Source organism: Accipiter gentilis, chromosome 18 (genome assembly GCF_929443795.1).
Source record: "Accipiter gentilis chromosome 18, bAccGen1.1, whole genome shotgun sequence".
Taxonomy (NCBI): domain Eukaryota; kingdom Metazoa; phylum Chordata; class Aves; order Accipitriformes; family Accipitridae; genus Astur; species Astur gentilis.
This window is the reverse complement of record NC_064897.1, coordinates 7,060,330-7,080,879: the sequence shown is the minus strand read 5'-3', so window position 1 is coordinate 7,080,879 and position 20,550 is coordinate 7,060,330. Positions and strand designations below refer to the sequence as shown.

At 43.1% G+C, this 20,550-nt stretch overlaps 1 protein-coding gene across 1 annotated transcript in view; it reads right to left on the bottom strand.

Moving 5' to 3' along the window:
• AKAP3 (A-kinase anchoring protein 3) overlaps positions 1–19,503 on the bottom strand; it is an 87,902-nt gene extending 68,399 nt beyond the window's left edge. Inside the window, 9 exon segments of the mRNA XM_049822280.1 lie at positions 9,934–9,993; positions 10,764–10,863; positions 16,724–16,817; positions 17,700–17,774; positions 17,777–17,838; positions 17,886–18,011; positions 18,517–18,991; positions 18,994–19,185; positions 19,332–19,503. Of these exon segments, the coding sequence (XP_049678237.1) occupies positions 9,934–9,993; positions 10,764–10,863; positions 16,724–16,817; positions 17,700–17,774; positions 17,777–17,838; positions 17,886–18,011; positions 18,517–18,991; positions 18,994–19,185; positions 19,332–19,503 (1,356 nt within the window).
• Between the last annotated feature and the right edge of the window lie 1,047 nt (positions 19,504–20,550).

Here is a 20,550-nt window from a genome sequence, read left to right as displayed (position 1 = left end):
GCTCCCTGAACCTGACACTCAGGCATTATCAAGGGAAAAGACCGTTCTTCCAACTGTTACAAGACAGACTATGCAGTGCAAGCCATGCAGTTAATCACAGCACTGTGCTGATTTGGGACAGAATTTGCCAAGATCGGACATGTAACACGTATTCGCTTGTTAATTGCTTCTGCGTAAAAGCTGGAATCTGAAATAGCCTGAAAGTTTCTGCCTTAAAATTTCTCCTCCTGACCCCTCTGCTTACTTGTGAAAACGACTTTGTTTTCTGATTTAGAGGAAAGCACAGTGAGTCAGTCAGATCAAGTGCTGGTATGAACTGGCAGAGCTCTGTGATCAGCACTGGGGTCTGTCCCAGTGACTTCTTTTATGATAGTAAGTGGTGGAAATGCTGCTGTCCTTGCATTCAGCTGCAAATCTGCTCACAGATTTACTGAGAAATCTCTGCTAGCTGAGCTCAGGTAGGACTCCAGCATATTTCCATGTCTATAGCGGGGACAAGGAACGCACAAATGGCCACACAGGTGGAGGTGAGCTCAGCAGTCCCAGAGTGTCATCCACTCAAGGCAGAAGGGCACAGACCTGAGAAAGGAAACCTAAATGCTTCTCGTGGTGTTTGTCACTACATGGCTTGCATTTAATCTTGTCTGAGCAGCTTATGTTTTCACCGTGCTTCTGTTTTCCTGCCTGGCTGAGAAGGAATAGAGCCCCCGTTGTTGTAAGCAGCTGCCAGGAGAGCTGCGTGCAGAATGCAGAGCTGGGACGTTGCTGTGCCCGGCGAGAGCCTCGTGTGACAAAGACCGTGATCGGGTTCGGGTCTCTTCCAGTCATTTCTTCTATAGGTAGGCATGGTGGGTTCACTAGGACTCTAGGCTAAAAGTGCTCTTACTGTTTATCTTTTGGAAACCTCAGTGGGGTGATTTGAGCCCCTCAGTTTGGCAGAGCACTCTAAAAGTATAAAAAAGTAATCCAGCCCACAGAAAACAATGGCAGTTAAGCACTTTCATGAAATTTGGTGTGTGCTTAAGTGCTCAGTTGGGTCTTTCATTGCTGTTGCGGTCAGATCTCCTCAGCATTATGCGCGTGAGCAATATCACACGCATATTTTTTCCCATAGCCAGGAAAAGCAGTGAAGATGTCGTATCTTACATGCTTGTTGCTCATTGCCTTAACACCCGGAACTGTTACGATCTGATTTAAGGTCCTCACTTCTTCTGGTCCTCTTGGAAACGGTAGGGTGCATAGCAACACGTACTTCTTACAATGATCCACTGGGCAATGCCTGTGTGTTTGTATCTACCAGTAATATAATTTGGTACCCCTGCCACATGGGATGTCCAGCTCAGAACGATGGAAGTGCAAGCTGTAACACAGGCCAAGGAGGTGCAGGGATGAACTTCAAAGCCGTGAGGTAACAAAACCCTCCTGAGCCCATTGCAGTGTACCCCCAAGTGATCCTCCCTTGTGCTGGGAGATGTCTTCCCAACCCGTTTTGTGGCACCTCAGACCCCCTGTAATGAAGCAAGGATATGAATACAGCAGAAAAGCAGGTTTTACCCATGATATAAGCTGTAAAACCTCTCTGAACTTGTGCTGCTTTTGCTGTTGTTACCTCCTAAGAAGTTCTGCTTCACCTTCTGCTTGCTGTTAATGATGACATTTCAAAGTGCTTTTCCTGTGCTAAATGTGCATAGCTCACACAGGAAACAGAATACACACTGCTTGCAAAGAGCCTTGCTCTGCCTGGTGACAGAATTTAGCAATCTTGAAATTCCCTCCAAAGTTTGGGTCTGTTGAACCCGGGGCATCCTTCTGGCTTCTTTTAGGCATCTTATTGTGTGAGATGGACTCTGCAGGGCTGGCAATCCTTTTAAAGAGAATGGACTGTTTTCCCCCAAAACTGGCAGCTCTTTATTAGGAAATGGCCACAAAGTGACATTATTTTAGAACTGCAGCAGTAGGGCAGAGCTGGCTAGAACTCAAAGCTTCAGTGAAAACTTTCAGCACGATTTCAGATTTTGTTGGACAACAGAGTTGGAGGGTTTGACTACAGTGTTTCTGAAAATAGCAAATCTCTCACCGACTCAGAAAGCTGAATGTGAAACCTCAAGTTTTGATGGGGAGAAAAACAAGTGATGGCATTTTCCTTCCAGTTTTGGATCAGCCCCAACAATAAACTTTGCTTTATATAGGAACCAAATAGACACAATAGGAATTAAACCGTATGTACATCATAAACAGAAAATATAAGAGACTAATACAAGTATTGGATATGCACAAGGCAGAAAATTGAAGAATGGCAGAAAAGAAAATGACAGAAAGGGGGAAGGTATAGTTCATATGTTGTAAAACGAGACCAAAGAAGAGATGGAAGCGAGTTGTTGCGGTGCAGCGGGGAACGCTCTCACTCCAGCAACGGAGAGCTTGCAGGCATGGAGAAGGCAAGGAGCGCAAGGCAGGGAGCCCAAAATGCCAGCGTGTGCTACATGGAAGGGGTTACGGGGCAAGCGAAAAGGAGGGTTGGTGACGCTGAGAGGTGAGATAACGCCAGGGAAGGTGCAGGAGTTGGGAAAGGGGAAAGGAGGAGCACTCGCTGCAAACAACAGCTTGCAGGGAGCCCCGCGGAGCACAGGCAGGAGAGGAGGGGAACCACCAGCTCGGGTTGAGTCGGGAAGTCCGATCCCACCGTGCAAACTGGTGGCAAACGGCAGCCGCCTTGACCTGGCTAGGAACCGAAGACGTACGCGCGCTCTCCTTGAGGATGCGGGAAACGCGGCGGCTGCTCTGGACGGGCAGAAGCTGCTCTTCCCGAGGACTGGTCCTGCTGCAGCCCTCGGTGGGATACCTGCCCTCGCTCCCCTCGGCCCGGGCTGAGGGAATTCCAGGCAGCTGCCGGGGGAGGCTGGCAGCCGCCGGGAAGAGCCTCGTGCCGCACCGACCTCCCGCAGACTTGTCTACCCGCCAGGCCCGGGGCCCCGGGAAGGGCCAACAGGGAGGAGCAGCCTTACACTGGAGAGGCAGGAGCTATTTCGGGAGAGACCGATGACTCCTTTGGCCAACAGAACCAGCCGGGACCTACAAGCTCCCGACTCAGCTCCTGGCTCTGCCAAGAAGCTTTCCGGGTACCGTTGGTGCCACTGCCTCTGGGTCTGGCTTCTCTGACCGCAAAATGGAAATAACGAATATCGTTTCCCTCTCGTTTATCCGCTCGACCGATTTGCGAGCGGTTCAGGGCTTGGGCTGGGTTTTGCTCCCTGTCTCTCCGGGCTCGGTGCAGGGGACGCTGGGGGCACCGCCGCAGGACAAAACAGCCAGAACAACAATAACTGCGCCGTCCTGGCACAGGAGGGGGGAGGATTGTTTTCAGCCTTCGCGGCCCACGAGCGTTGGTACAAACGACAGATACAATCGGGCCTCAGGGGTTTTTTTACATTTATATGTCTGGGGAAGGATGTCAACGGCTGTTCTCAGCCACTCTGTCGAACTGAAGCTAAAGATTTGGGCAGGTGGGGGAGAGAGAGAGAGAAACGCATTGAATTGCCATCGAAAGAAACATGCATAATTCCTAGAAATGCTTTGTGTCAACTTCAAAGATCCTACTGGGAATGCAGCTTATTCTCTGACCGACATGTTTCCTTTGCAAAAGGCAGCAACTGATGTCTTTTTTTTTTTTTTTTCAGTCCCCAGCAGCAGTCAGTACCTATGTTTTCTTCGTCTGAAATGCCTGTAAGTTCAATCAGCTGAAATGGCTTAAATACAGTAAGGGACGGGGCAAATTCACATGTCGCTCTAATAGGACCTTGAAACAAAACGTAGCCTCACTGATGTAACTGGAGGTTTTGCTTCAGATCTCTGCTGTTCTGTGAAGGATGAGATGAAGCAGGAAAGAAGGAAATACTTAACCCTTCTAGTAGAAAACACCATGGGAAGCAGAGAAATCAAGACAACATTCCTCTAAAGCCCCATCGCAGAGATGTGGCTAAATCTGAATAAAGTTCTTTCTCCTCCCACTGCCTTTAAAAGAGTATAAAAATGGCATTTCTGAAATTTTGCTGATGTTGGACTTGGGGAAAAAACAAACAAACAAACAAACACCCTGCAATAGCTAAGCACTGTTACTTAATAGAGCTTTAAATGCTAACCAGAGTGTAGTGTAAAGGTATCAAATTTAAAAACATATTTTCTGACCATTGTTAAGTCTAAGGTTTAACCTCAACCAGTGATTTTTTTGCTTAAGCCTTGATGTGTTTATGGCACACTGCTTGTGGTGGCAATCCTATTTTCAATAGCAGTATCTCTGCTTCAAAGCCAGGTCTGTCTTCTCCTTTCACTGAACTCAGCACTCTCCTGAAAAAATTCTGTGGATTAAAAAAAAAAAAAAGAAAGAAAAAAAGTTGTTTTAAAAATAGCTAAGAAACAAACATATTTCTGAAATCATTCACGTTTTTAAAAAGGAGAATATATCTAATATATCTTTTTTGTATTTATCCTGGCATTATATACACACCAGTGTCATCACTTCGCGGGCTCTGCTGAACCAGACAGGCTGCAAACCCTAAAGCCTTTATCCAGTTTCTCTTTGATGAACTCTCGGTGCCTGTTTTCAGAATTTTGTTTAGTGTTTTCATTGAGGGAAGTGCTGGCACCATCTGCTGGGATTTTTGTCACTGCCACCGGTAATGTTGGGATTTCAGGCCTTGCCCTTATAAACGTACCAAATATTCCCAGTTTAACCCGTATGGCTACCCTTTATTTTCAGAACTTCAGCACCTCCGTTGGGTTTAGATTTGAGTTCCCCAGGCCTCAGCAATTCCCTGCAGCTCTGAACCCTGCCCGGGTTTAAGGCAGCTCCTTTACCAGGGATGGGATGCTCGGGGAGTAGCTCCGTGTGCCGTCCCGGCTCAAAACCACTCCTGAAATTCTGAGAATTCAGTTTTTCCACTTCTTTCCTCACCTAGCGGGCTTTGGAGAGCCTGGCACACAAGGTAAGGCAAGCACAGGGCTGGCTTTCAGGACGCAGGTACGTCTGCTGAGTTCCGTGCAACAACGCAGCACCTATAGTGCAGGGGCATCCAATGCAGCCAGCTACTGGTGCTTAACGAGCGTTTAAAGACAGGGAGCTGTTTCTCAAGCATTATGGAGATGAAGACACAATTCCTGGTAATTAAAAAAGCTTCTGTGCAGTTTGGTACTGAGACTAAAAAGATTAATGAAGGTATTTTGCGGTAGGACAAGGGGTAATGGTTTTAAACTAAAAGAAGGTGGATTCAGACTAGATAAAAGGAAGATTTTTTTACCATGAGGGTGGTGAAACACTGGCACAGGTTGCCCAGAGAGGTAGTAGATGCCCCATCCCTGGAAACATTCAAGGCCAGGCTGGATGGGGCTCTGAGCAGCCTGGTCTAGTTGAAGATGTCCCTGCTCATTGCAGGGGGTTGGACTAGGTGACCTTTAAAAGTTCTTTCCAACCCAAACCATTCTATGATTCCATAATTCTATTGATTAGCTTTACGGTAGCCCACGCAAGGAGCCAATACGACTTGAGTCCTATTGTCCAGGTCCTGTATAAACAGATTTCACCTGCCCGGGAGGCCACTGAGTTTAAATGCAGAAGACAGAAGAAGACTGGGATGAAAAATAGCAGCAATGAAAGGTGGAAGCATTTCCTTAAGCTTCCGTAAGATTTGGAGCAGAAAACAGATATCAGTCTGTGACAATATAACCAAACTCTTTTCCTGTAGACCTCAGAGCAAGATTTTAATAAGTAAAGAACTGTGGGAACAGGGAGTCATAGTAGCAAAGAAAGATCTTCTTTTTTTAACATTTTCAGTCTAAAATACAACCTTGTAACTGGAAATTATTGTAGTCATTAGATCTGGAAATCACTATAGAAATTAGATTCACAAGCTTGTAGGGAATGTAAAAGTAGAAGAATGTGTTAAGTACCATGTATGTTTGTGTCATATTCCTCATTTTTAGGAAAATAACACATATTTATTTAAAAAGAATGCATACAAAAGTATGTATAATTCATATGGAATTGCCAAAGCTTTGACTCCCAAAGATCATAACAGAGCTATTTTAATAATTTGAAAGTGTTTTACTAGATATATTTACTCTGTATTTTATGGGTTGTAATAAATTAAGAGACACTTAAATCCTTACAATAGATGGCTCATATATTAAACCCTAAATATAAACACCTGTTATATTTTGAGGTCAATTTCCCATTTGAATCTCCAGATTTATCAAGGATAAGGTGATTTAGTTTTGTGTGGATCCCAAATGAAATTATTCCCCCTTAGCGTTCAAAAGCAGTTTTTAAGGTGGTACGATGGAAATCAAAACAAAATTAATCTAACGAGGTTTTGTAGTCTGTGGTGACAAAGTCAGTCAACTCTGGTTTAACATGTCAGCTAAAGAAAATGAGCAGACACTTTCTACTGCAGATGATCACATTGCAAGTCTCTCTGATGCTCTGTACTGAATTGAACACTAGTGATTGCCAATCCCTGCAGAGTATTGCCATACTGAGGCATTTTCAGGAACTTCTAAAGGGAGGCATAATAGTTGTGAGGTTGATAAAGGTATACGAGGTCTTGCTTTTTGAGCTGAATTTCATCTCCCATGTAAGTACGCACCCACATTTAGAAACCTTAAAATGTGAAGCTGGGCAATTCACATTCAAGCTTTGCCTTCTTGCTGATTTTGCCAGTATTTCAAATGTTGCTTTGGTAAATTTTAAAGCACCAAAAAACTTGACAGAAGTTGACAAAATTCAGCATTAATAATTTGAAACAGATGCCAGACCTACCTGCATTCAGATTTATGTGCTATGAATAGGCCTATTGGATGGAACGGTGATGCCACCTGCCAGTTATCAGGAAAATGGTCTGACATTCAATTTGTAGACCCATTTTTTCAGTGCAGTCTGAGACACTGCTCAGTGCTTCTTCCAGCCTCATCTTCAATGTACTGTGGAGCACATTGTACTGAGGAATCTGACGGCCCTGGGCAGATGGAGCGGTGATGTCATCGGGCTTTTCCATTTCTACTTCCTATGAACATTTGCCTTATTCTTACATCCTAGCTCTTTCTCGACATGTTTTAGACTAGAAACATTTTTCTTTTTTTGGGCGCAGAGAAGGAATCATTTCTTTTTGATTTCAGACAAGATCTGGCAAGTGAGCTCTTGTTGCTAGTCAAAGAAAAAGCCTTCAAAAAATTAACACAGAATCTGTGTTTAGCAAAGTGATTTGCATAAGCTGTACACTTGGTTCTTAGAGTTGGAACAGTTCTAACCTATGACAAATTCCTCTGTCTGGGCTGTCTTCCAAAATCATTTTCATCTACCCTGGCAAAAGAACTGAAGTCTGCGTTCTGCACTAATTAACGGCCTTCGGGAGAAGGGCCCCAGTTGAAATGCTGACACACTTTGTACACGCTTTATTTGTGAAAGGGGATACTGAGCCCATTTGATGGCGCCTCCTGCTCCGTCATGCCGTGCAAAATTTTAAGTGGGGAAACAAAATGGGTACAGTTATGTCTTGTTAAGATTCAGAGTTACTAAAGCACTGCCGTTTTCCCCATTAAAAAGCACAATATTGGGATTTTTTTAATCTTTGAATAATATTAATAAGCAGTAAAAAGACTAAAACCATGGCAGTTCCTTAGTGAATATGAACTGACATTCACAATTTTTTATGAAGCATTATGGCTTAATGCAGTGAGTCTCCATCTCACTAAATGTCTTCATTTTGGAAACGGCAGAGTATACACCCAATGTCCCTTTTACATAAAACTGGAAACTGCTGAAAAGGGAAGGCAGGGAGAACAGCTGTCCCCGTAACTCTGTGGAGTTCTTCTAGCAGGTCTACTGAGTCCTGTGAGGAAGTTTCTGTGCTAGATCCATGAACGGATGCATAGCTTTTAGGCAACCAAAAGCGTTCAATGGAATTCAGAGTCGTTGACCGAGCAGGGCACCCAGAAAATAAGACATGCAGAGAGTCATGCATACCAAAACACGGCATCCCCAAAAACTAGGGGAGACACCTACGTAGTCACCAATAAATGGGAGATGGCATAATATTAGTCTTCTGTAGGAGAGCATCCAACCCTGTTTAGGCTTCCCACCCATGAGCTTGCTTCTGGAGCATTGTGTTTGAGCCAAGAAAACTCCTGCTTGCAAGGTACAGCCTTCTACAAAAGGAACAGCCCATGGCAGGTTCAGATGCAGCCCCTGCTCTGCCTGCTACGGTTACCGCCTTTGAGATGAACATCCAACCGCAGAGCTATCTGTGGAAGGGCGGCTGTCTTAGTCTCTTCTTCTGAAGTTGTTGACCTGAATATTCACCATCTGCTTCGGAGACGTGAATACACACGTGCTTGGGCTGAAGAGAGATCTGACCCTGGCTGTTAACTATTTATTTCATCCAAGTGCCCAGCACGAGGCAAGGAAAGAAACTCCTTTTCTGGCTTCTGTGCGTGGAGCCTCACCTAGGAAGTGTGCTCTGAAAACATTGATTAGACTCAACTCTGCAGCTGAACTACATGGAGAGCTCCTGTGGAGACTAATAGAGCTTAACTAGGGTTCAGTGCACTCACCCTGCTCAGGGAAAGGAGCGAAGTACATCTACCCAGCAGCAGATGTTCAGATGCTTAGTGACCTGTGGGAAAACACTTGGTAGAGGCGAGGGCATTTAGGCAGCTGCATGGTGTTTGAGGAATTTAAGGAATCCCAGCCCATGTCTTAGGCTTTTCTCCTTGCTCCTTTGCGATGAGTGCAGTAAAGAAAAAAAGGAAGAACAGGAGGATTTCTCTCTCGGATATTCTTGCAGCATTTCTCTCCTCAGGCTTCGCCCTGCTTGCCTGCTGCGGCCCTCAGTAAACTATTTCATTGTGAAGCAGGAATGCACTGATTCTGTAGCCACTGAGACAGATCCAGGGTTTTCGCTAGCAAATAAACTAGCAAACATAATCAACATTCTTTGCGAATCCTCATCGTTGCCTTAGGAGGAGGAATTTCAAGTCTATTTTTTCTATGAAACTTAAATGCAAAGTTTCCGCAAGCACAAATGCTCCAATATTTTCCCTTCTTCTTGGGTACAGAGGACAATTCTGTCTTGTTTTTGTCCCTAAAAGTATTGACTGTGTTAAACACTAGGCACGTGCTTTCAAAAGAAAAGCACCATGAATGCTTACATGTCCCTGTATTATCAGCCACGTGCTCCATCACTGGGAGACAAACGGTCCACTGAAATGCGGCTGGCCTGGACGTTCCACATACCAAGCAGATGCAAGCAGAATGCCATAGGGAAATAAGAAACACATTGTATGTGATTTAAAAGGCTTACAGCTATGGAATATCCTTCTGAAAGCCTAATGAATATCTCCAACACATACGCAATCGAAATACAAAACGCGCCCTGCATCAGAATACAAAACCACGGAACTGGAGATAATCTCTGAAGAAACCCACAAAATAAATCTACTGACAGCAGCACCTATAATCATACAACCCCAGCATTTGGCTTGTCAAAATGTCTCCAAGCTCAGGATTTTCTGTGGAGAGGAAACCATCCACAGAGATTCTTTCTTAATTTTATGCCTTCTGTTTGCCACTCAAATAAGCTTGTGTGCTGGGTTTGGGGTTTTTCTTTGTTTTGCTTTCTTAGATGCTAATATGGCCCAGACTGACTTTAACAAAGTTACTGATTAAAAATTCCGCTTTCTTTCCACAGGGCTGGAAAAGGACCATTTAGACAAGCACTTGTTCAAGTGACTGAAAATATAGGCTTTTTTTTTTACCTGGTGACTGTTGAAGTGATAATACCCTACGCTTCGATCTAGTGAGGAGAATATTTAGGAAAAAGGAGGAGAGAGAGGGCAAAATCTCTCAGGATTAGTCTTGTAAAGGTGCTTTTTTTTTGCACATACCTCCTTGGTTATTTCACATATGAGCTCTTGGAAGTACGCCTGCAGAGTTTCCACCAAAAGCTGAGGTGGCAAAGGCAAGGTGAAAGGAGTTACGAAGATAATTTCATCCCTCATTCTCAAAGGGAAACAGAGCACTGAAGCAATTTATTCCAGAAACGTGTTAATTCCTGAGTTTTCCCTGTTGCTGTAGTAAGCAGAGGAATGGCTGGTGTTATAGCAGTATTGTGAGGTGCGAAGCAGGGTTAAGCAGGCCAGGCTCAGGGCTCAGAGTATCTACCCTGAGGTTACGCAAGCTGAACCCAAGGTATGTAAATAGCATAGGTTGTGTTGTTTCTCCTTATCCCTGTGTCATATGCCTTACATAAAGGAGCTATGACACACCTTTAGGAGATAAAGCATTCAAACTCTCCTCCTCCAGAGAGTGCTAAAAGCTTATAAGCATGCTGGAAAAGCAGTGGACAAGTTTGGCTTTGAGAACAGGCGCAGCCTTGCTCATACAGTGCACCAAGTGTATCGAGGCTTTGGAGCAAAAGCAGACACAGCATAACACTTTTATAAGCAAATCCCAGGAGATGCCTCAAATTTGGAGACAAAGTTCTGGGAAAAAGGTGTGGGAGGACAACACCATACAATAATAATGCAAAAACTCTGCCTACCATTTCCCAGGTTGATCCTGCATGGACAGATGATCAAGGCTTCCAGGAACAAAATATGTACTTTCACACAAAAAAAGAGGACGAAAAGTAACGGATATTATAGACAGGGACTAGGCTGAGACTCAGGAGACCAAGCTGAGAGACTTTAGCACTAATTTCTGCTCTGCCACTGACCTGCTGTAGGACCTTGGGAAAATCATTTTGCTTCTCTTTTCTTGCCCACTCATAGTATAAACTCTTGAGGGTGGGGATTATCTCTTGCTGTACATTTAAACTGTACAATGGGAATTCAGTTCAGGCCTGTTGGCGCTACTGCAATTGAAATAATAACAAGTAAATACATAGATTATAACAAACAACCAAATCAATTGGTGGAAGAGTGCAGATGGGAGTGAAAAGAGATATGGGTGAAAGAGTGTGAAGCAGCAGAAAAGATAGGGAGAAAGAATGGCCTGAAAGGAAGAAAGTGAGAAAAGGGAGCAAAGGAATGGTAGAGGAGAAATTGAACACAGACCGACACTGGTCGTTCCGAGATCAGCTGATGCACGCAGTTTCCCACTGTCCAGAAAGAGATTTGGAAATGGCTCAAACAGAGAAAGGGGTGAACAGGCTAAGTAAAGCTTTCCCTTGACCCCAGTAAGAGAAGCAGCGCTAATACCTTCCTGCCCTTCACCGGCTCTCTGCCAGCCCTGGTTCCCTGTTCGTGAGCTCCTAAAAAGCATTTAGTAATCTGAAGCTGTCAGGCACTTGGTTAAAGGCAATGAAATCTCTCTTTAAAGACCCAGCACAACTCTATCGCCAGCACACCGCTATGCCAGCATTCATTAGTCCTCCAGGGGTCATCTTTGACCTGTGCAAATGTAATCCTGCTAAAAACTTCTGGCCTGCCTGGGGCCTGACTGCCTTCAGCAACACAGCAGTGTAAAATATTTAGGAATCAAGATAAAATTAAGATATAATTTTCAGGCATTTTTAGAGGAAGTCTTTAGCTTTACTTATGGCTAAGTGACAGACAGACTCTAAAAGGTTACAAGTAACAGCTAAGTGACTCAGAATATTGTGATAGAAGGTGAAGTCTATGGAGACGGCCCAAGCTAATGCTTTTTAAAGTCGATGGAAAGATTTCTCTGTCTCTCTGAGTGTTGAATTGGTCTGCGAGAGACTGGATGAGATCCAATTGAGGCCCATAGTTACCAGAAGTTGCTACCAACCAATGGCTATTCTGTGAGTCACATTAAGCGAAAAGTTGGTTGCAGTAACGTGCTCAGTGACCAATGGCTGCAGACACAAAATATTTTTCATTCTTCATAGTGGTCTGGGGTCAGAAGACCGGGAAGAAAAGGGCATAAAGGCAGTAAGGATGAATTTATCAGTCCACGCGTGCCCCCCACTGAGGGGTCTGGAGGAACAGTCAGATGAATGTAAATCCCACTCTGTTTTCCGAAAGGTATTTGGTCCAGAGGGCTGCAGGCTGAAGTCACTGTGCCTGTCAGGCTGAGTCCCCTCACCAGCAGCGAACTGCTGCTTTAACATAAAAATTCAAGAATTGACCTACAACCACTACACTGCCAAATACAACTGAGATTTCTTAGAATCTGCTCTCACTGTGTCTTTTGTGTAAAATGTTTCCTAAGATGTCTTTGTGTGGCTATTAGCTATTGTAGTTGCTGTGCTGTTAAACTTTTTTAAATGGCAAGTCAAAGCATTTCCTTGAGATCTCTTCCAAAATCCTCTTTTGTTATGGACCACTCTCAAGCTAAACCTGGAAAATAAAAAAAAAAGTAATAATGAGACTGTTAAGGAATGGGTAATATTCCCTTCTTTCACCCTCACAGAAAATTACTCAGAAGCATATCTTTAAGGGGGCACAGATTTCAGGTCAACCTGAAAAAAGACACTGGAATGAAAACTGGCTAAGACGAAGGATCAAACTGGTGATTATTCAACCACTGCAAGTCTTTCAGGGGAAAGTTAAACTAAATGCTGTGACACTTTTTCTATTGGTAAGGCTGGTTAATAGAATAGGACAGAATACATTGCTTAGAGAAATCATGGAATTTTTAATTTTGGAGACTTTTAAGCAGACACCAGGCAAATGTTTGCTAGGAACAATTTAGGTAGTGCTGATGCTATGGTGGAGCAGGGGAATAGACCAGGAGACCTCTTCAGGTCTCCTGCAAATTTATCTTCTTTGATTCTGTGTCTACAAACAGAAAGGAGTGTTAGCCAAGAACATGCTAAACTTGGGAAGGTGTGTCGTAATGTTTTAAATCCATTTAAATACAAACTAAAGTTTAAGAAAATATACATATGAGATGAAGAACTGCAAATGAAAGATGACAGAGAAATAACACACAGGCATTTGAAATGTGGGCTGAAAATAAAACGGGATTCAGCTTGGAAAATGCATGCTAACATACTTGGGGAAATATAATCTGAAATAATATCCTCAGTGGGAAAGCAAAACCTGGAAATCATTTATGTTACAAAGGAGTCTTCTGGCTGATTGAGGACAGCAAATTAGATTGATGTGTTTAAAGCACCACTGTAATGGATGGAGCTCAGCTGGGACTTTCAAACTCAGGTTTGCTGCTGCTGCAACTGAGGCACACAAATAAATCCCCCAGCACTCATGGTAACAGTCTAGCAGCTGATTTATACCTCCACTGAAAATTTGGCTGGAAGTGTTTAGACATTCGTGCTATTTTACAATGCGAAATTAAACTGACCACCTGCCCTGGGAAATAGCTTTGGTGTTGAGTCCCTGAAGCTTCACCTGGAGACCAACAGCCAGTTCTAGCGATACGGCCTGACGGCCGTCCGGCTGAACACTCTTTTCCGAGAGTGAGTAAGGTGACAGGCACCCTCCCACCCACCCCAGCTGATGTGTAGTAAGGCAGTCTGAGCAAGGTCTTGATTCACTGACGTTAGTAAACATTAAAATTCCTCTTGCTGGCTTCTATGGACACAGAATTGTACCAATACTGGATATTCAAAATTTCTGAGACTAGCTGGAAGAAAAAACTAGGCAAGTAGGTGAAGAGGAATTCAGGTGATGAGATAAATCATAGAAAGCAGCGTGACTAACTGGTAAAAAACCCTCATGAACGCAGGTATTGGCAATCTCTTAGTTTTTCAATTCTAGCAAGATATTAGACATATTTTTTTACCTGCCTTGGCTACCAGCTATGTTCCCTACCTGCCTGTTCACAAGGAGATCTAAAGCCATTGAGGAAGACTCCTTCTCCACCTGATAAGAGCAATCAATTCGAACTCCAGACCCTTGCTTATGCAAGGAACTTTAAAATGTGGGTAGGCAGAGATGACAGAAATACTACATCCCACCCAGTGCACTGTTGGCAGCAGCTTTTTACCTAGTTACAGAGAAAAACAACATATCAGTTTCAGAGACTTTTATTTCCTCCGATTCCAGGAGCAATAATTTTGTTTTAGATGTTTTCTTTAACACAAAGTTTTCCATTCTGTCAGTGGCACACTCACCAACTCCTGCCATAAGCACAAGTCCAAGCACAGTACGATTTCATGAAAGACCTTATATCAGCTGATGGCAGCAATGGGAAAGTCTGTGTTTGCTCTGTGCAAGATCTACGGACTCCCATAGTGAACCTATTTGTAACTTACACACAGGAGTCAGATGTCGCATTACCAGATATAAAAATTATCTTGGTTCCCTTTGCCTCCAACACTTACTTTGTGATTGTTGTGTCCTTTTCTAACTATTCCAATCGGATGTTCCCACGGGCTCTTGACCGCTCTTACTTGTCCTCTTGGAAGGAAACAGAAGGTAATGTTTCCAAATGAACTAACCTACAGTCTGAGAAGCTTTGTCTCCTAGCTCTGTAAAGATGATAGCCACAGGGTAAACCAATCCTTCCACTTCTCCCTGCTCTTGATACTATTTCTCCATCCAAAGCGAGGTTTAATTAGACCTCCCTGTTTTAACTACATCATGCACTGAAATGAGATCATCGCTACACTCTGGCAAATGGGGTTGATCTGTGTGGTCCTCCAGCTGTGCAGAACGCTTTTCTCCATGAAACTTTTCCTGTTCACTGTGAGCGGAATTTTGTTATCTGATATTTTTTCTTTCTATCATTGTATCTTACGAACACATGGAAAGGGACTGATGTTGAGTTTCACCAGATTAAGTGCAGCGAAGCTGTGTTGGACAAAATAATTTACTGAGTTCATTGTGCAGGATCCTCTCTGAGGGACTTCAGTGGTGGAAAATACGGCAAGGCTACTGGCACGAGCCATGCCCGTTTCCTGCTGAGAAATAGCGGGTTGGCAGAATCTGCCCATGCAGGGAGCTGAGCCATGTGGGAAGGTACAGCCCAGGTCACCCAAGACTCCTGCTGTCTCCCCACTATGGTCCTATTTCTGTCGCAGGAGCCTTTTAGGGTGCAGAGGGTCAGTTTGTTTACTGAACTCAACGGAGTAATTCCAGATTTAATGCTAGTGCAAACACGATCAAACTTGGGCAAAAATGCGTTCAATAGGCTGCAAGGAACAGAAACGTGCGAGTTCTCAATTCACTGACCTTCTTTGTAACCTTAATGTGTATCTACTGGCTATGTAAATGTTCATAAAGTAACACAAATGACTGGCCAGGATCAGCTCCGAAGTACACAGTTATAAATCCTGATGAAGGGTAGTGATTACTTACTGGTACTTACTTTACCTCTGTTATTTTAGTTATGCCTTCTAGTACATTTCCAAATAAATTCCCTTCTTGCTTTAATATTTAAAGATCTCTTGCATAAGCAGTCATCATGTTATGTGTCCATTCACATAAATCTTGTAACCCACATAGATACATTTAATTATTCAAAAAAAATCACATCTCGTAGCCCATTATCAATTTTCTGTCTTCTAAATTTCCTCCATTATTTCAGCATTTTTTTTGTTAAAGTAGTTTCTTGGACCAGATTTACTGTTCAAGGAGCAATCTTAGGGGGGTGTACAACTGAGAACTATGGTACCCTTGTACTTTGTTAAGTCAAGCCTTAACATATTTGCCTATAGTCTGTCTTCCTCTATATAATAGTGTATTGCAAACACACCTCGCTTGATCTTCACTGCCACTCCTTGGTCTCTTTTGGTGCTGTTTTCCTGGGTTCTGCTTTCCACTGTGTATTTTTATTTCAGGTTTTTTTACAGCTGCCTTGCATTTTTCTAAATTCTGTCTTTCTTGATACTATAAATTACATTATAAATATTATATTATTCTGTCTCTCCTGATACTGTATGCAAACTCTCCTTACGTTAAAAATGTAATTTTTTTCTAGGTCATATTCTATGCCCTCAGTGGTATTTTTTGTCTTTTTCTTATTGGCATTATCTAAAAATTTCAGTAATATACTATTTTCTCTATTTTCCACATTATACAAAACCACTCTTAACCTCCAGTCCCTAAGTTGGTGTTACGACGTGCTCCCCCCTGGATCTCTGTGATTTTTCTCATGTCACTATGCAGATTTCTAAAGAACAGACTATGCGTTACAGAACAAAAAACTCGGTTGTTTAGACACCAGTCTCAAACTCGCAAATGCTTTCAAGTGGATAAAGAGCGAAGTTTGAGGAATGCTAAACCCATAGCGCTTGCTGTGGGACGAGGACTGGATGGAGTGCATGAGTGACAGGCTGCTTTGCTGCAAACCCTGAGTCACTCCGGAGAGCAAGGAGCTTGCTTTTCCTTGGATGCGCTGGACCAAACTCTGCCTAAAGAAAGATACTGAGGAAGGATAGGAACTCTGTGGTGGAGGCAGCCAAGGAGAGCACACAAAATTTTCTTCAAGGAGGCAGGTAAACGCTAGTTTTTGTGGCCGACATTTTTTCAGACAGATTTCCCCAGCTATTTTGCATGCTTTTTTAATTCATACGTTTGCCAAGCAGGAGTAGTACAACTATTATCAGCTTCTACAAATCACTGGTGTATAAATGAGTCTGAGATGATGGAATTCTGCTAAGTGCTTGGCTGACATCAGCATGCTGTGCTTTGCTGGCCCAGCATCATGCTGCTGGTAAGGAGGTGACAGGCGATGGCCCCGCTCACGAGTAATTAAGCAGGCAGTTCAAGACTGGCAACTGAAGGGGGTTGCCTACAGCCTCACCAGACTGGCCTCCCTTCTTCTATTTCACCATTGCTTGTAAAATTTCTCCTACTCTGCACCCCATCTCCACTGCTACTGATGACAGCTTCTGAAGCTGCAGAGAAGCAGAAACGAAACAGAAATGTGTTATACACTAGAAGTGATACAGGGGTGTGAGATAGCAGATGTACCGATAACGTCAGTTATTTTAAAGGGGAACTGAAGAGATTGTACACATGCATGTGGCTGTGTGTGAGTGAGCATGATGTAGCAGATGCACCTCGGTCCTCTACTTCCATCCTGCTGTTGGAGGCTTACATTCTCCATGGCTGGATTCTGTAAGAAGCTGCCAAACGGAATGATCACAAGAGGTGAAGAGCTGCTGTCTGCTAGGTCATTAGCAAAGGGGAGGAGACTCTAAACACAGCTCAGACTGCTCTTCATTGTCCAAGTTGGAAGAAATATAATAAATAAAGAGAGAAAAGTAATTTGGGATTCTGAATTATTTGATACTCAGAATCCATAGCAATTCAGTAACATGGGTAAAAATGTTTGTGAAAAACTCATAATCTTTAGAGTGTGAATATTTCTTTATTAAATGGCAATGCCATTATAGAACATTTCTGAATGTAAACATCTTAATTTACGTAATAAATGTTGAAAGCAAATATATTTGTTACCTTTAAAATTAGACCCACTGAATTTGTGGGAAATATAGCATATAAGATAATTTTGCACCACCTTTGTGCTGAGCTAAAGGAACACATTTTTCTGCACGTCTTTATCTCCTGTTATTTTACTATTTTGTAACAAGACAGTAGATTAGTAGTAGCCCACATTGCTACTCAGGGCACTAGCTTAAGAGGAGAAATGTCTACAAAAGATTTTCTCAAGAAAAAGATTTTTGTTCCCCGTAAGGCGGCAAGATTGGGGGAACCAACCAAATACGTAAGTCCAATCACATTCTAATTTCTGCCTTGCTTATACATGAACTCACCGCCATCTGAGAAGCAGCGTGCAGGCACATCTGCCTGACAGGCAATCATCCGCTGCAAGAGGGCTCAGAGCTGTTACACACATTGTCAGAAGGATTCCGATTCACCACTACCACGCTGTGTCCTGATACAGCACCTTTACTGGATCCAGCCATGTAGTCAGCAGTTCCCATGCCCCTAGAGCCCACTGATCCTCCCTGCTCCCTGACTCTGCCAGAAGTGACTCAGAGTTGCTGTTTTTAACTATCATAAGACACAGCTTTAGCACTGTATCCACCAGACTGCCAATAAATTGTGTGCTGCTGCTGTCTTCTCTGCTCAGATCAAGTTGATCAGTAAGCATTTCAGTCGGTCCAGATATGACCTCTTCACAGGATTGCTCAGTGTCTGAAAGGCCAATATGTCCCTTAGTAGTTTTGCCAGTATTTTGGTTTGTTTCATCAATGACTGGATTTCCAGGCTGACTTTCTACTTTGCAAGCAAAAAACCCCTCTTCTATTTTTGTTTAGTAACTTCCAGATTAGCATTAATGTAGCACTGGACATGTCATTCTTGGACTTCTGCCTTTCAGTATCTGACTTCTGTGAATCAGAAGTTCTTCAGCTTCTTTTGATGGATCCCAACATCTTTCTGAAAATGTTTCGAAGGTGGGTTCATGGGACGCCTGTAATAACAACCCAAAGGCACTGGGACTTGCTTTGCTAGCATTGCCACCTTCTGTTGCTTTCTTGTTGGCATTCTTCTGCTAGCCTAGATGACAACCTATGGGCATTAATGCAATCACAATCAAGCCCATGAATGTGGTAACGTTTTGGCTACATCCCAGATTTCTGAACTCCAGGGCATGTTCTTCGGTGATCTTGTTTCAGCTCCCTTTTTGGTTGTGAATTTGAGCATTGGATGCATTGGTTTTGGTTTTCATGCCAGAGGGTAAACCCTTGCTTAATAATGTGGTTACCCACTGCATCTGCACAGGTCATTTCTTTTTCTTTTGGCAATGTTTCAGTCCTTGTTGCTGCAGACCTCAATTCTGAGCCTTTGCATCTGTTCTTGAACCTGTCTTCACAGAGGCATACGCTAGACTTTTTTTGCACTATCAAGGTAGAATGAAAATGATTCAACATTGCTTGTACAATTTCTGCAGCCTTATGACTGCCTAGGGTGAACAGAGTCAGCTTTGCTGAAGAAGCAAAATCTGAATTAGTCAAGAGCTTGCCTGCTATGTCATGCAAACTTTTCATATGGGAGTCTATTAAGTCTGAAACCACAGCCTTAGAGTGCTTCACTAACAGGTTTTCAGCACAATACAAGCTATATTTGAATAATTTGCCTGACCTTCCATGGTCTTCATAACTGAGACCACCATGACTGAAACCACATTATTTGCCTAAATTAGTATATCTTTGCTTAAATTATTTGGAAATTCATCTTGGCCAAAGTGTTTTTGTAATGGCACTTTTCCTTCTTCTGTTGTCCCACCCTTCTCTTCTGGAAAAGCTCATTTCTATTGGAAGACTGGTTTATTTCTTTATAAAAAAACATCTTCTTGGAAGGTGGACTCTCTTCATATTTAGTTTCTTTCATATTGACATGAGTAACATTTGCTGATGGATTATTTTTATCTTTATTTGTACCCAGTCCAACAAATTTATTACTAGGCTTTCCAAGAACAGCAAAACATGGGTCAGGGCCATCTGACTTTTCATTAATCTCTTTATGTGCCGTTGCAATGACAAGGTTAGAGAGCCTGTCAGCATAAAAGGAAACCTCTTCTAACTCTCACTTGCCTTCAAGTAGTGGCCTCATCCTCTGCGCCCTTTGGCTCCTTTGGATTTGGAGTGGTTTTCATCTTCAAGTGAAAATCTGGTGGTATCCACACTAGTATGTTCACCATAGACACTGAATCCTCCTGGTGATATACTGCACTGTTGGAAGCTCTGCCCCTCAGCAGATAGTTGTCTTGAATTTCCATCACCCTTATGCTTTTCAGTGCATCATCAATGCTGAATGCACAACTTTCAGGGTGTTTTTGAAACCAGCTCAACATTTTGAGTGGATCAGATTCCTCAATCAGTTTTAGGAATAAAACAAAATGGAAATGCATAATGATTCGTTATCCACACCTTTGTCCCTTGGCACAAAGGCTCTTGCCATGTCAAGAGGTCATGTGTGAGTACCAGGTGAAATTCTGACTGGTCCTGGTGACTGCAGAAGGATCAGTATGTATACTGGTCTCAGCAGTATGTTGTCAATGGTAGCAACTAGCTCCACCAGTGGCATAAACTATGTGATTATTAGTATGAATAAAGGTTAGGTGGCTTTGCCATCATACCACTAAAGCTTCTTATTTTTTTTCTGTTGAGGGCTACTGTTGCTCCACAAGTGACGGTTACCGCTATCTGACAGGCTTTATTGCAGCCTCATTACCAAGGACACTTCTAATTTCAGGTTAGGTTAAAACCATAAATCACTGCTCCTCTGTGGTTTTGTTTCTTACAATCAGTGTACAGTCAACCAGCTAATCCAACTGTATGTCTTTCCACAGAATGAAGGAGACACATATTTAAACAGGAAAGAGTGACAAGAGAAGCCTAGAACAGTGAGGGGATTTATGGACAGGTATCTCAGAATATTTTGCATTTTCTGAGCCTGTCTGGGGACTTGAACAACTAGCCTAGCATTGCTTCCGAGTCAGCATCTGCAGCAAGATTGTATGAAAAGTTGTGTACATGTCAGTAAAAACACTGCAGCAAGTACTAGGAAAAACATGGGGACACAGCATGTGGGTATGTCGTATGTCCACTCCTTCTTCCATTTCAGCAGACAACACTAATTCTAGTGGCAGAATTTCCT